The 17,411-nt window shown below is 41.9% G+C and overlaps 1 protein-coding gene across 1 annotated transcript in view; it reads right to left on the minus strand.

The window, feature by feature from the left end:
* The window catches only part of LOC134676846 (uncharacterized), a 118,739-nt gene that overhangs the window by 14,734 nt on the left and 86,594 nt on the right, over positions 1-17,411 (minus strand). Inside the window, exons 3-9 of the mRNA XM_063535227.1 lie at positions 12,498-12,587; positions 9,385-9,533; positions 7,361-7,473; positions 6,035-6,214; positions 5,720-5,825; positions 3,936-4,005; positions 404-516 (exon numbers count right to left, since the gene is read on the minus strand). Coding sequence (XP_063391297.1) covers positions 404-516; positions 3,936-4,005; positions 5,720-5,825; positions 6,035-6,214; positions 7,361-7,473; positions 9,385-9,533; positions 12,498-12,587 — 821 coding nt within the window. The remainder of the gene's footprint in view (positions 1-403; positions 517-3,935; positions 4,006-5,719; positions 5,826-6,034; positions 6,215-7,360; positions 7,474-9,384; positions 9,534-12,497; positions 12,588-17,411) is intronic.

The raw sequence follows: 17,411 nt of genomic DNA on the forward strand, positions 1-17,411 counted from the left end.
TCAGATATTGTGAACACCGTGGCTGCTCCGATATATCTGATGGCGACTGTATAGCTCACCATCTCGTAGTAGCAGCCGGGCTTCCTCCGGAAGGCGAAGGGCCCGTCGTCGGGCGGCGTGGCCGCGTCCAGCCGCGCTGTCTCCTCCTCCGACGACGAGGCGAACAACGGCTCTGTCCAACCAGGGAACCGCCACGTTACACCACAGAAGCAGGGTACAGGTATAGCTCACCATCTCGTAGTAGCAGCCGGGCTTCCTCCGGAAGGCGAAGGGCCCGTCGTCGGGCGGCGTGGCCGCGTCCAGCCGCGCCGTCTCCTCCTCCGACGACGAGGCGAACAACGGCTCTGTCCAACCAGGGAACCGCCACGTTACACCACAGAAGCAGGGTACAGGTATAGCTCACCATCTCGTAGTAGCAGCCGGGCTTCCTCCGGAAGGCGAAGGGCCCGTCGTCGGGCGGCGTGGCCGCGTCCAGCCGCGCCGTCTCCTCCTCCGACGACGAGGCGAACAACGGCTCTGTCCAACCAGGGAACCGACACGTTATAACAGAGTAGCAGGGGAAGGGTTAACATAATAATATGTGATTGGGCAAAACAAAATGACTTTTTTTTCTGCAAAATCACATATAAAGTTAGGATGCCCTAGAATTTCAGAAATATGTTAATCAGAAAAAGGATAGTAAAAACAATACTCTTCTTTTTTGGGCAATTGCGTAAAAATAACGAGAACACATAAAAATAAGCATTAACAAAACCTCATCGCAATGATAATAATGAGCTTTACTAATTCTTACTTTAATGTATTTTCGTAAAAATATGCACCTTCAAAGCACCATGGGCAACTTTGTATGGAATCTGGACCAATAACCAACAGAAATGAGAGTTAGGTCATTAAATAGGTATTTTTATGTACGTCATTTCGTTATATGATCACCAAGCGGAATTCCATTGCAGAACTGAGATGTTGGTATTTTAGTCAAAATGTCGTCACCCTTATTACCAAGGCAATAGAGTCCATCGCCGCGTCCACCTATCTGTCCTAATTCTCAACTCTGTTGGTATTGGGACCATTTTGACGCATAGTCCTTTGTAAAAAAGACATTTTAGTATTTTTTGTAGGGTAAGGATCCGCGCCTGTATTATCCAAGTAAATTAATTTATTGTTGCATGATATACCATATTATTGAACAGTCAAGACGTATGAACGATCAAATTTGTTCAATGAATGGATGGACTCCTACGTCATTATACCTACCATAGACATTTCTACCGAAACACAAGCATCTATGGTCCGGTACATGGTTGTTTATGTCCATGGATGATCCAGGGTCATTTAAAAAAATGAAAAAAAAAATATCGTATGAAAACCCTGAATCCCCTTTGTCTATGCATATATGCGGTGGAGGTCGGGATTGTTCCAGACACTGCTAAAACTTTTATGAATCTGAAAGTCAGGCCTTGTATAAATGGCACTCTTGAGCGGTGCTACTGAAAATACAGTATTATAGTTGATGTTTTTTTAAGCTGACCGTTTAGAACTGAGAGCTCTCATAGAACTTAACGGTCAGCTTAAAAAAATCTACTATACGCGTAAAAATCAAGACCAAATTGGATTTATTTATCTCCAATTTTTGTTCCAGTGTCGTTATAAGCTTCTTAACCTTTCCCAGCCGGAACGTAGACACAGAATAAATAATAGTACTAAGTACAGAAGACTCACTCTCTAACAAAACACGTCTTTTACGATCAGCACAGATATGGCTGCTAGGTGGCGACAGCGCCACGCGCGGCTTATGGCAAACCCCAAAATTGGGGCCGATCGGATGCACTTCTAGCTACCTGTAGCAAAGCGACGAAATCGCGGAGTGAGACACGCCTGACGTAGATTAGTAACTAGTTAGTATTGTGCTCCTTTTAAGTTAATACTAATTAAATGCCTATTGTACGTATCATGGAGAAATATAAGTAAGGAAAGAGTGGGAGCTCTGTAGGTCAGTTTGCTTCAGTGTTGCCAACTCGGATTTTGAAAAAATGCTAGACTAATGTCTAGATTATGCCAAAATTATGCCAGAGATTTTTGAAACATCTATGCTATAAAATTGCTAAAATATCACTTGAAATTAGACACTTAAAACACATACATTTTTCAAATTTACCGCCTTTTTCTACTGACAAGATCTGCTTGACCAACTTTATATAGTCCGTTGACGTCCAACCGTCCACAAAAATCAAAATTCATATGAAAATATGAACCACATAAGGCGATGGCGCATACTGTTGCTGCCAAGTTGGTGCAAACTTGGCTTAGACTAAATTATGCTAAAAAATATGCCAGATGCTAAATGGAAAATTTTGGTGCCAAAGCGAGTGAAAATATGCCAGATCTGGCATCATTTATGCCAAGTTGGCAACACTGGTTTGCTTACCAAAACGCGAGTTATTTCGTAGTCGACATCCAGCGCCAAGTAACGGAATCTACCAGAACTGCTATTTGACAATAGATGTCGCGATGAACGAAAAGCCTCATGCTCAAAAATATTATAACCAGATTAACCGAAACTCTATTTTCAACTCCATCTGCTTGTAATATTAGTTGTAAATGGTTTTAGCAGTACATTAGCGTCAGTAGCGACACTCGTAGCATCTGGTGTCAAGTAGCGGTACTGATAAACATACCCCGGCCGGCGAGAGCAAAAATGCGTTGACAGCTTAATAGTGCGAGGACACACACTTTGGTCGATGTCGATAAAAACAACACGATGTACTGGACCACCGTTATGATATGCAGAAGTATTAATTATTGTTGTAAACAAAATTAAAACCAAGTGTTTGTATTTATTCAGTATTTTATGTAATGTTCGTAATATACAATTAGCATTTTTTCTAAATTTTCTGATTTTAAACTCCTTTGCCTTGCCGATAAAATCCATTTCATCCAACTAAAGGACCGTTCTAAATCTACTGTAGTAATCGGAGCAAAACGAAATAATTCATAGTGATTATGAATTTGTTCTGTGTTAGGTAGTTCCACTTCTCTGCCAGATATCAATTTATTTAAATTGTTTAAAGTTAAAATGCCAACGTTCTTCTTCAACACATTCTGATACTTATTGTGAATAACTTTATAATAATAATAATTTTATGTTGATAGAAAATTGTTTTAGGGTTATTCTTAGAAACGCGTGGAGGTATCAAGTTGAAATAAATAACAAATACTAATGGCTCAGTTTAAAAAAAAATTGTGCTTAATTAAAAGTCGACTATTCTATCGACATCCATATGTCGATAGAATAGTCGATATTTAATTAAGCACTAGGAGCAGACGCATTTTTGCTCTCGCCGGCCGGGGTATGCTGATAAATCCACTACTTGACGCTAGATGTCGCCTACGAAATAACTCGCGTTTTGGCACAGAATAAATAATAGTACTAAGTACAGAAGACTCACTCTCTAACAAAACGCGTCAGTTACGATCAGCGCAGATATGGCCGCTAGGTGGCGACAGCGCCACGCGTGGCTTATGGCAAACCCCAAAATTGGGGCCGAACGGATGTACGTTTAGCTACCTGTAGCAAAGCGACGAAATCGCGGAGTGAGACACGCCTGGTTTTGGTAAGAAAATGTATGGAGTTACCACTTTTTCCTTACTTATATTTCTGTATGATACGGATCCACGTTCCGGCCATACGAGAGGTTGAAGGCCAGGCCACACCGGCCGCGTGTGCGTGACGTGCACGTGCGCTAAAATATTGAAGCCGCGCACGCACACGTCACGCAAGCGGTGTGTCGTTTCTCATAAGGAACTGTATATTATGTACACGTCTACGCACACGCACCCGGTGTGCACAGGCCTATAGGTAAACCAAGGACCACCATTTTCAGTGATGTTTTAAGCAGTGTCGGGAGCACCCCGGTACACAGAGCGGCGCTACTCACCCCTGTGGCCGGCGACGGCGGCGGCCGCGTGGTGCCTGTGTTTCCGTCTCTTGTACGGACGCTTTTCCCGCTGTAAGACAACCAACATTCCATAATACCGAGCACTCTGGACACACGGCACAGGTTACTTCTACAGATGGGGGCTATTTCGAGTTTCTTCATAAGGAGACTTCCATTGAGACCGCAGCCTACCTTAAGGTGGAGGTTCGCGCCGCGACAGAGACAAGCGACCGCGACCATCACTTGACCATAGGCAACATATAAGCGACAGAGACAGGCGACAGAGACGCGAGAGGTCTCTGTCTCGCCGCGAACTGTCGCTTATATGCTGCCTATGGTCAAGTGGTGGTCGCGGTCGCTTGTCTCTGTCGCGGCGCGAACCTCCACCTTTAGGGCTCATTTAGACGGCGCGCAGACTCGCATGCGATTATAGTTACATTGCGGACTGTTGGTTACGTCCAATTCAACCGTTCGAGCAAAACCCGCAAATCGCATGCGAGTTCTCGCATCGTCAAACCAGGGCTCATTTATACGATGCGAGAACTCGCATGCGAGTTTCATTACATTGCGGGTTTTAATTAATCGGTTGAATTGGACGTAACCAACAGTCGGCAATGTAACTATAATCGCATGCGAGTTCGCGCGCCGTCTACATCAGTCCTTATAGAGACAAAGGAATATTGATCAATGCGATGGCGTCATACCTTCGGCCTAGTCTCGAGTAAATGGCGATACGTTTATAAGTTAAGATATTTAACAAATTTAACACATATCAGAGGAACAATAAGGATATTTAGGGTCAAACCCCATCTTGCATTAAAATAATATCAATACTTGTTCTTTAATTTATGAGACATTATTTAAAATTACATTTGGCTTAATTTTGCTAAAAAGGGATCAAACAAATTAAAACACATCATTCGCTTCATGATGATACGATATGCTTTAAGTTTTGAGGTTTTGCGTCTCACATTTTGCCTAATGAGAGAGTGAGTGCACGATGGGTAAAGAAATTGGGCAGATGGAATACCACCCCTAGGCTTTAACCCTTTATAAGGCATAGGTGTCAGGAATTACGCAAAATTGAACTCTATCACTTTGAAATAATGTTCAATATCAGGTGGGAAATATATTCCCTCTGCCTTATAAAAGCTTTAAAACTGAAATCACCCCATATGAGAAGTAACCTGCAAACGTTTTTTTTTTGCCAAAATTTTTGGTTGTCATCATTATTCATTTATAATTCTAATATTCGTTATGAAAGCGCAGTGTTGAATATTGTAATTACACTGCGCGGTGTTTACGTTTTACGAATACTAGAGGTCATTCTCAAAAGAACTTAAATTTTGTTTTTCTTTTGAACTGATTTTTTTGCAGGATTGCTTTGATTTTAATTCACGTTAACTTTTTTTTTTAATGGGTACCAATAATTCAATAAGGTTGAATTACTTGCATTTTGTCAGATATGCTGTTCCATCTGGTATTTTTTATAATTAAAATACAATCTGGTTTTTATTAAGAAGATTCGAGAACGTTTAATAATATAATACACACATATAGTCTTATATTCACTGATCTACAGAGCCTCTACTCGTACATATATCTTGTGTCTTGCATCTGTAGTATTATTTAGATTTCATCAGGAGACAAGCTTTATAGATCAGTGACATAGACTATTTCAATACTTGACATTCCATCAAACGCAGCCGTCATACATTAATTATAGACGGTCTGCATATGTGTGTGTGTGTGTGTGTGTGTGTGTGGTGGTGGGGGGGGTGTACCTGTCGCGGCGTGTCGTGCGGCAGGGGCGGCGCGCGCGGCGGGTAGTGCGGCGGGAACTCCACGCGCGAGCGCAGCGGCGCCGCCGCCGAGCTGCCCACCACCACCCTGAGGGGAAACAACAGTATTATAGATCATTCAATGCCCATTGAGCAATAGCGGGTATAAACACCGTATTTAACAGTCTAATCGCAGTAAAAATAGAAAATTTTTCTTCCAACCGTACGTACTTGGCAGTGCCACTTATGTGTAGTAGGTATCTCGCCGTAGCTATTTATTTATTTAAACGATCTTCATAGATGCTAGAGCATCCTTACCTAGGCTGAGGCTCGGTGAAGTCTCCCGCGTGGTACCTCCGCTCGGCGATGGCGGCAGTGAGCCGGAGCAGCTCCCGCTTGGCCTTCTCCCGCCGCGCGACCATCTCCAGGAGCGACAGGGCTCGCGCGAGCTCTCGCCGTAGCTTGAGCATCTTTTCGTACGAGCTCTCGTCGTTTTTCCTGAAAAACAGCGATTAGAAATAGGCTTAATATCGTGTGCACACGTGGATCGTAATATAAATCATCACAGGCCTTTGCGTCTATTGCAGACAATTTATGTATTGCAGTTTAGACAACGTGTTTGGTGACTGTGGAGGCCGATGCGTGAGCGGCACGACCTCCCACATTTTTGGCAGAGAAAGCTCGTGCCAGCTGAGGTTACAGTCCCGGTTTGCTTTCTGCGACACCTTCTGCTATCTAATGCATTATAAACCAGACTTGGTCGCATAGCCTTCACCCTTTCACAACACGCATGAAATCAAAATCTTCACAGCTAAACCTGACTCAAAGAATAAAGGCTTAGACATTCCGCGTCGACTGATGGCAAGCATAGCAAAACTTTTTTAGGAAATTTTGTATACTCAACATATTTCACGTTCTCATCGGTTGGACCATTGGTGTTTTCAAAATAGTAATTGCCTTGCCACTCGTTTCCATCTAACGTGAAATATGACTCGTCATCCATAACGCAAGTGACATTGTTTTTAGCGTAAAATATTTCTTTGACTAATTTACGCAGCCGTACTTTCTGAGTGATTTCTTGGTTTTCAGAGACAGTGGGCTTAACTTTTCTACATCGCTTATCGATGCCCATGTCTTTAAGATATTTTTTAACAGTTTTGCCGTCAGTTTTAAATTTTCTTCCCAACTCTCTATAAGATTTTGCAACACGGCCGGCCGTAATTTTCTTTAATCGAGCTCTTTCAGAAACCTTGCTCAAGCTAGAATAGTTTCCAGAACCAGGCTTTCTAGCAGTGGTTTTCTTCAAGGCAAAGGACGCCAGAATATTGTAAATAGTGCTTCGACTCTCACCCATTTGCACAAAATGTTCCACCATCTTTGATTTCGGCCATAGGGGATGGCTACTATAGAAATTACATACTGTTTGACGACGGCGTTCTTGTTGATTTACCATAATTACAAAATTAAACACCCAATCTTTATGAGACTTACCAAACTGATTGACAGATATATTGACTTTACATTGACAACACATATTTTTTATTTAGATTTTTGTGTTTTTATATTTTATATATACAAACTTTGTCCAAATTTCACTCCGCATACGGTCTTAGGTGTTAGACAGTTAACCGTCTGACTGCTCACCTGTTCTTCCTGGTCTGCATCTTCTCGGTGCGGCGTCGGAAGGCGAGGTAGGGGTTGTTCGACGACTGGCCCGGCCGGCTCTCGGTTTTCACCGACAGGATCAGAGGGTGTTGCTGGAATCATGGTTTACGTTCTATTAGATCCTTGAGTTAATCTGTTGATTATTTTATGAGACAGTTTAATCAATTTTGATAATGCAAATCAAGCTTGTGCTTCAAGTTTAACGGCTTGAGATAGAATAGAATAGAAAGCGTTTAAGGCCTGTGCACACCGGCTGCGTGTGCGTGACGAGCACGTGCGCGTGCGTCGTTGTAGTATACAGATCCTTATAAGAGACGGCACACCGCTTGCGTGACGTGTGCGTGTGCGGCTCCAACATTTTAGCGCACGCACACGCGCACGTCACGCACACGCGCACGTCACGCACACGCAAGCCGGTGTGGCTCGGCCTTTATTCGAGGCAAAATAAAAGAATAAAACAACACGCAACACAACTTAATTTATAAGCCTTAGAAATCTCGTTCTCTGAGACAGGTGTTTTTCGTATCCCTCGAACAAACTCGCGGGCAAAAACTAATTTATGTTATGTTATAAATTCAAAAAATTGTCCTAATACGCACTATAAACAAAATAATTTTATTTCGTTTTATAACAAATTAATAACACCGCCATCTATCCCAATAGCTTAACACAACAAGGTTTCGCGGCTAGAAGAGTTACAGCATTTTCTCGCATGGTGGCGCTGGGATGAAGTCTTTATTTAAATGCACATAAGCCCGTGAAAAACTCGCAAGCTGATCTGTAGATATCAGGTAGGTAGAGTTAGACCAAGAAAAGTCTGCAGCGATTTTGGTAGCCCAAGCAACAGTCTTATTTATACGTCATAATGTCATAGAAGTTTGAGATTTAAAATAACACGTGCACTGCGTGGGCTATCAAAATCGCTGCCGACTTTTCTTGGTCTAACTCTAATATGGACGCTAAATAAAACAGAACAGTCATTTCTAGAACACGATTTTGTTTTTAACTTTCATCGATCACATTCGACAGACATTGTAAAATAAAAAATAAGAATTCTAAGGACGGATTGTAACAAACTTCTTTAAAATCTATATTCTTATTCTAAAATATACTTTTTGTTTTATTCAAAACGTTGAAGACTGTCAAAAACGTATTTGTGGCCTCGACCCTCAGTAATAACAGTAGGTACAAACTTGTATGTAACGCCCGACTTTTAGTCCCAAGGCCTGAAACTTGCCTTGTACTTTACAGAGTGCCGTGAAGTTCTGCTCAAACTTGGACCCGTGAACAAGTTTGCGTAGTTTAGTAATAAAAGTATTGTAAAGCTTCTTAAAGTTCGATGTTTTTTTTAACTCTTATAAAACGATACAAAACAAGGTATATCTGAAGTCTTGGAAAGTGTAAAAGGATGTGAGGAAAGTATTTTGGACGTTGTCAAATTAAGTCGAGTGGTCCTGCTTACGAACTCATAAGAATCGTAGGAGAGTCCCATCATCGCTTCCTCAGCTTCAAAGTTTAACAATTCAAAAAATAAGCTTCAAAAATCCTCGAATTTCATCTAAAAGTTTTCTAAATCCAGTAGTCGTAGACGGCGATGACCAGGTCGTCGGCCCCTCCAGCAGGAGCTCGGCCTCGTTCGGAACTGTTTACTTAATGAACTACTTACAGTCTTGAGCCTCTTGTTGAGCCAGTAGTCGTAGACGGCGATGACCAGGTCGTCGTGCCTCTCCAGAAGGAGCTCGGCCTCGTTCGGAACTGTTTACTTAATGAACTACTTACAGTCTTGAGCCTCTTGTTGAGCCAGTAGTCGTAGACGGCGATGACCAGGTCGTCGGCCTCTCCAGCAGGAGCTCGGCCTCGTTCGGAACTGTTTACTTAATGAACTACTTACAGTCTTGAGCCTCTTGTTGAGCCAGTAGTCGTAGACGGCGATGACCAGGTCGTCGGCCTCTCCAGCAGGAGCTCGGCCTCGTTCGGAACTGTTTACTTAATGAACTACTTACAGTCTTGAGCCTCTTGTTGAGCCAGTAGTCGTAGACGGCGATGACCAGGTCGTCGTGCCTCTCCAGCAGGAGCTTGGCCTCGTTCAGCGTCACCACCGTCTGCCCGGAGCTCTTTTCTAGCTTGTCCATCATTTGTTCGAACATTAATTCTGAAATTGATCAATTAAAGATAAATATCGGGAGAAATTGTATGTGATTTTCCACGGGTAAAGGTGGTACCTTATGGCGGTCGGCGCTTACGTCAGTTAGGACCGCATTAGTATTGAAGTGTCGTTAATAACGTAAATGCCGACCTCTATAAGGTATCTTCTGATACAAAATGTACTATTATAACATTTTGCGTAGTTCAATAAAAGCTATTAAAATACCGTTGATTATCGGAATATCTTGGAACGTCGACGGTCAAGCAAATATAGTTTTTAAGTCAAGAGCGTGTTTACGGCCTATCGCGTGTTTTAGACGCGTTAAACGTCTTTAACACTAAAATAAACTGGGGTGCACTTTTAAATGTATTTCGAACAGTGTAAAAATTTATTTCTTTCGTGTTCGGAGACATTTAGAGTATAATGGGCACGCACGGGTATAGTAAGCAACAAAGCGCATTTTATCTCCCTAATCACCCTAACAAGCTAGGAATGCCTTTTTTAACCTGACTTAAGATCTACAGTTGCACAGCAATCTGTATTGTGAAATGATAGCCTGGGCAGAACCCTTCCGTGACAATAGGACCAGACTCAACGGTCATCATCATCATCTCAGCCATAAGACGTCCACTGCTGAACATAGGCCTCTCCCTTTTTTGGGGGGTGAATGCCATAATCGCCACGCTTGGCAGGCGGGTTGGCGATCGCAGTCGAGTACACCGAATTTGAGGGACGCTGCTGCCCGTCCACCGGTGGTCTTGGACGTGGTTTAAGGACATACCCGAGTCCTGGACGTAGTTTAAGGACATACCCGGGTCCAGGACATACCCGGACTCAAGGGTATCTTGTTTTAAATACACCGACTATTCGAAATACCACGACGACTCACTCAAGTCACTCAAAATACAACCATATTTAAGTAGATCGGTTTTCCTTGGATAGTGGTGCCGTCATATAGCGGCCGTCTCCATACTAAATAATACGGCTAAATATGAATGTCGTAGTATTTGTATGGAGACGGCCGCTATATGACGGCACCGCTATCCTAGGAAATCAGAGCATAAGGCAATTTACACACAGACAACGTCTGCTGCCGTAAAAGTATCTATATAATTTCGATTGTCCGGGTATCGGGTGTGTCATATTTAAACAGAAACTGATATATGTACATACAATTGTACGGATATGATGGTCGTTCTTGTCTACATGACAGCGTTATAAAACCGTGACCGTCACTTTCTATCCCACGGTGTTAAAAAGTGACAGATATTTTATCACGTGGATAACACGTATATTGTTAACCCACTATCGCCTGACCTTTTTTAGGCATCTGAATTAGAAAAAAATTTAGTATATTGTTCTTGAAGTCATTTCATTTAAAACATTATCATTTTTTCATACAAAACATGGTACCATATGGCACCGCTAGTCTATAATGGTTTAAATCTGTCGCTACCCTTATCAGTGTGAATAATCCGAGTAAGTAGGCCGTATTCAGATGTTTCATATCGTATGCTGTGTGAACTATAAATTACATCGGCGTTTCAAAGCTCATCGGCGCGTTCCCTCGGGAGCGCGCAGTGTTGCCAACTTGGCATAAATGATGCCAGATCTGGCATGTTTTCACTCGCTTTGGCACCAAAATTTTCCATTTAGCATCTGGCATATTTTTTAGCATAATTTAGTCTAAGCCAAGTTTGCACCAACTTGGCAGCAACAATATGCGCCATCGCCTTATGTGGTTCATATTTTCATATAAATTTTGACTTTTGTGGACGGATGGACGTCGACGGTCTATAGAAAGTTGGTCAAGCAGATCTTGTCAGTAGAAAAAGGCGGCAAATTTGAAAAATGTATGTGTTTAAGTGTCTAATTTCAAGTGATATTTTAGCATTTTTTTTGCATAGGTATTTCAAAAATCTTTGGCATAATTTTGGCATAATCTAGACATTAGTCTAGCATTTTTTCAAAATCCCAGTTGGCAACACTGAGCGTGTATTAGATTAGGGAAAAGGAATACCCTCTGTAATGTGTTTTCTAAACTCTAAGCCAGTTTAATACCGTTATCTCACCGCTAATATGTTACAACTTTTGTTGTGACAGAGTCGGGTTTTGGATTCGCGAAATAATTTGTATTCAGACAAAATTACCTATGCTTATATAGACTTTAGATTTTGTTAAGACTATGAAGACTTTAGAATGTCGAATCAAATTTCGATGTACGCGGTAGGCGCCCGCCCTGACTTGAGAAAAAGGCTTATGATTGATATATTGAATTGGTAACGCTTGAAATCATTAAAAAAACCGGCTAAGTGCGAGTCGGACTCTCGCACGAAGGGTTCCGTACCATTACGCAAAAAACGGCATAAAATCACGTTCGTTGTGTGGGAGCCCCACTTAAATATTTATTTTATTTCGTTTTTAGGGTTCCGTACCCAAAGGGTAAAACGGGACCCTATTACTAAGACTTCGCTGTCCGTCCGTCCGTCCGTCTGTCCGTCTGTCTGTCACCAGGCTGTATCTCACGAACCGTGATAGCTAGACAGTTGAAATTTTCATAGATATTTCTGTTGCCGCTATAACAACAAATACTAAAAACAGAATAAAATAAAGATTTAAGTGGGGCTCCCATACAGCAAACGTGATTTTTGACCAAAGTTAAGCAACGTCGGGCGTGGTCAGTACTTGGATGGGTGACCGTTTTCTTTTTGCATTTATTTCCGTTTTTTTTTTTGCTTTATGGTACGGAACCCTTAGTGCGCGAGTCCGACTCGCACTTGCCCGGTTTTTTAATATTTGTTGTTATAGCGGCAACAGAAATACATCATCTGTGAAAATTTTCAACTGTCTAGCTATCACGGTTCATGAGTTACAGCCTGGTGACAGACAGACGGACAGTGCTGTGGAGTCTTAGTAATAAGGTCCCGTTGTTACCCTTTTGTGTACGGAACCCTAAAAAGTATAACCAACCTGTGAGCTCCGGATGCCTCTGCTGCTTCAGCCACCGCTCGTCCTCGGAATCGATGTCGTACTCTGGCGCCTCTTGTTCCTGCCACAGCGCTGTAACAAAACATAAACTATATAAGCTAATAGTAATAATATAAGGACAAGTCCAGTAAGTACCTAGACTTGGCTCACGAGATAACCGCCATGTGGGATGTTAATTCGACGATCATTGTCCCGATAGTCGTTTCAGTGAACGGTTTAATAGCGAAGAGTCTCGACCAACATCTCGAGAGACTCTCGCTAGGTGGTTGGATCAAGGGACAGATGCAGAAGGCGGTGATCTTGGACACGGCGCGGATAGTTAGTACGTCGGTTCCTCTCTCTGCAGCCCTGACCACCGGTAGCTTGGGCCCTGCCCCGCTGCTGGTGGCACCCTAGGTTAGGTTTTTTATAATGTGTTTATATGTATTTTTATTGTTTTGTAAGTGTTTTTATATTTTACTTTTATATTCATATTATAAATGATCTAACCTAAGAAAAAAGATAAATAAATGAAAATAATATAAACTACATAAGCCGGAGGCATTGACATAACTCTATTCGATGGCGGCTTAGGGCATTTAATAACTGGAGTGGCCTTTAAGAGCTTACCCCTCTGCCGAAAAACTTTCACAGTTGTGCAAACTTTTGTATAGACTGACATGGCTATTTGTAAGTTACGTATAAATCATCATACATCGGGGTTTTCGGTGCGGGAATGTTTTAAACTAGCCAGATAACAGGTAAAAACTGTAAAAAACGATACTAATTTAACATTTCTACCTTACTACCGGCCAACGTTACGGACCTTACTACCTACGTTTAATTCATAGTTTGGTAATTATTTTACAATAAACAAAGTTATAAATACACGAAATCATTCCCGCACCGAAAACTACGGTGTATGCAAATCATGTAGAAATAGCAATACATTTGACGTTCACCAATGATTTTATAAGATCGCAGCGATACGATAATAATCTGTCAGTGTGAAATCTTAAATTTCTTAAACCTAAAACTGACTGACAGATCGGTATCGTACCGGTGATCTCTTAGAAACGTTGTTCGAATTGGGCCGTAAGGCGTTTTTGCTTTAGGTACAGTCACCTGCAATAATATTTTACACAACAAAGGCCGCAAAAGTATCTGACGCGATCTTATTTGTAGAACCATAAGAGCGTGTCACATATTTTTGCGGTCTTCGAACAGTGACATATTATTGCAGGTGACTGCTTTAATCTTGGTATAAATATTTTGGCTCCTGACAAGAACAAGATTGATTTAGGTTCCAAACTCTGAATTAATTTAATCTAGATGTCAAAGAGAATTTGAAATAGAGAGTCACTGTCATGGTAAATTATGTAGCTACAGTACATTTACTGCCATCTTTCGACAGAAGATTAAAACTGTTAGAACGCCATTTGACTTTGATCATTCTGTCTAAAGATGGCAGTAAATGTACTGTAGCTACATAATTAACTTTGACAATCCGTCTCTATGCACTCTATTCTCTTTGGTAGACATTCACCTTCCAAGTTTGTCCCGCGTTTCTTTATAAATTTCCCTATCAACCAGCAAGTTGACAGTCTCCAAGCTAAAGAGATACAAAAAATAATCCGCAATAGCCATTAATCACCGTATCTCAGCTATTCGTCAGAATGTTTCTGAAACAAGTTTTTACGGCCGGGCCCGTTGGGCAATGACCCGTCTTTTTTGCTCCAGTACTATAATGTAACTTGTAAGGCAACGTTTACAAGTACTACAAGAAAACATTGTGTCAAGATTACTAGTGCCATCATCATCTTCCTAGCGTTGTCCCGGCATTTTGAAAAAATTAAATCCATATTGCGGAACATATTGCGGGCTTACTCCCGTATCCATACAAAAAAATCTACTAGATCCCGCGGCGTTGCAACCAAATCCCCGATCAGTGACCATAACTAAAAACTAACTAACTAACTGGCTAATGGCCGAGCACTCAACCTCACAGCACATCAACCCCTGATCACGGAACCCCTCGACCCTGAACCCCCAACCTTTCAACCGCCATTTCCCAACTCCTCAGTAGTTTTACCATAAGTCTTACACTTACATATTCGCTAGCGTGTGCGTAACTTACTTTCTATGCGTCGTGCTGGCATCCTATTAGTGCGAACGAAATGTATAGAAAGTAAGTTACGAAGACGTTAGCGAATATGTAGTAGTGTCAAACTCGTCGTTAACGAAAAGTGCCCGAACTAGTGGAGACCACGGACTAGCAAGCGCAGCATAGGACGTCCACCCACAAGATGGACAGACGACCTTTTTAAGGTCGCCGGAAGACGCTGGATGTGGGTCGCTTCCAACCGGCACGTATGGAGGTCCAAGGGGGAGGCCTATGTTCAGCAGTGGACGTCTTATGGCTGAGATGATGATGATGATGATGATGACCATAACTATGTTGTTTTTTGCCCTTACAGGTTCACTGTGTTGTTGCCCTTACAGGTAGGCAGTACACCTACTGAAGCGTGGAGGCTACATTGGGGCAAGGGTCGTGAACGGGCTATTTTTAGCAGTTTCGTTTGTTTTAAATAAAACGTGACGCCATCGCGGCCGGGAAAGTAAGGAAGTTTCTCGTTATTTCCTCGGCAGGTACAGTCACGTGCATTATTTATAATTCGAAAAAGATTGTATTTTACGTGAGTTATTTCGTCGTTATAGTACTTACGGGGCCCACTGATTCACAGTCCGCCGGACGGTATCGGCCTGTCAGTTAGAACAAAGTTTTGACAGTTCCTAACAACTGACAGGTCGATACCGTCCGGCGGACTGTTAATCAGTGGGCCCCTTTATAGTGTCAAAAACAAAATTAACGACGAAAATTAACATACGAATAATTGACAATTAGCTGAATTAACGTTTAACTGGGCAGGAATTAATTTATTTTTACTATACAAACTTTTATCCAGAGGCGGATTTAGACGGTGGCTAAGGCGCTCAAGTTACAACTATTTGTGAATTAAATATATTTCATGGTGGTTGCATTCATATTTTACTTAAGCGATGTTGGGTACCAATACCAACGATGAAATTAGGGTTCCCTACGGTAGATAGTTTAGTCGGGTCTCTATTGTTTCCCTAATAGTTTTAAGTCATAATGTATTGTTTGTCCGAATTTTCGTTAGTCATAATTGGTTTTTCTCAGAAACGCGTAACTTTTCAGGATTGCCATAAAACAAACCTAACCTAACCTATCTATAGAATAACCTTAGGAAAATCCTAAAAAGTTAACGGTTTCAGTTTTAAGACTAACGATAATATGACAAACAATACATTATGACTTAAAACTTTATGGGAAACAAAGGGACCCCAGTTTAGTCAACCCTAATTTTCAATGAATTGCAAAAGTGATAACCTGATAACAGTGATAACGTTGGGCTATTAATGTTTTCTTTTTCTAAAATAATTGTGATTTCATTTTTCTCTTGCACGCGTCTTGTTTTCTGTAGTTTGGAAGGGACTCGGCAGGACAAGCTCAGCCTAATGTCAGAGTCACTGTGAAAAATTTGTAAAAAATGTTTTCTGGCTATAAATATTTTTCTATTTTGTATTTGTATATTTTGGTATATTCATTACGTCATCATAAAAGAAAATAACACTGATATACACCAGTCATTAAAGCATTGACCCACGTAATTTACCAAGGGTGCATATCCTTATAAGCGACGTCATTACTCTAGTCGTCACTACACTACATTACATTACGGGCCCTTGTTAATATACCCTTTTTGCCCCAAATGGACAGGCATTTGCGATCCGGTCGGTGCGCTGTTTTTGCATGAGGTCTTGAGTAGAGATGCACCGGATCCGGTTACTATCCGGTATCCGGCCGTTATTTTTCTATCCGGCCGGATACCGGATAGTAACATTGCTTGATTTCGGAGTAAACAAATTGGATTTAAGAAACAGACACGGTCATAATCGTACTTGTTTATTATTTTAAAACAATTTAATAATTTCCATTGACTTGCACGCGCACTCATTTCGAACCTAGAAATGAGTCCGCGCGAACGTTCACTAGGAAACAAGTCAAACCTGCAGAATGCGCACCTGAAAAACCGAAATGTAGGTATAGTTCCGCTGGCCGAATATCCGGCGGCCGGATACCGGATATTTGGCTGATGGTCAGGCCGAATATCCGGTATCCGGCCAAACAACTATCTGTTGCATCTCTAGTCTTCTAGTAGTCTTGAGTTCACATTGCTTGCTCGAACCCACAGTCTCACAGCTAAGCTAACCAGTGTAACCGGCTAATATTATTAAATGCGAAAGTACCCAACTTTATCTGTCTGTGGAATTTGGTATGGAAATGTTCTTTTATACACGCAATATTAGTTGACAAAAGGCACAGTAAATATAAAAAGTACTGCTATCAGTGACGAATCCAATCCATCGTCAAAGCACAGTGTAAAAAGTAACAGTGGACCGACGCCTTTGATGTTTGCGTACCTAAGCAGGCGTGATGGCTCACTCCGCGATTTCGTCGCTTTGCTACAGGTAGCTAAAAGTACATCCGTTCGGCCCCAATTTTGGGGTTTGCCATAAGCCGCGCGTGGCGCTGTCGCCACCTAGCGGCCATATCTGTGCTGATCGTGACAGACGCGTTTTGTTAGAGATCAAGTCTTCTGTACCTAGTACTATTATTTATGCTGTGACCTCTAAGCTTGTCGGCGACACCGCACAAGAACGCAGTAGGGCTGCCACAGAATTTTACACAACTGCCCAATAACAAAAACATTTCAAGTAAGACACGCTAGCCATGTAGGTAGTACCGAGCTACTAACAATGGCGATGAATGCAGCTCGGGTCGCCGCGACCCGCCCCTCTCTTCTCGCATCCCGCTCGATTGCCCTGTCTAGA

The sequence above is a fragment of the Cydia fagiglandana genome, chromosome 25 (genome assembly GCF_963556715.1).
Source record: "Cydia fagiglandana chromosome 25, ilCydFagi1.1, whole genome shotgun sequence".
NCBI lineage: Eukaryota > Metazoa > Arthropoda > Insecta > Lepidoptera > Tortricidae > Cydia > Cydia fagiglandana.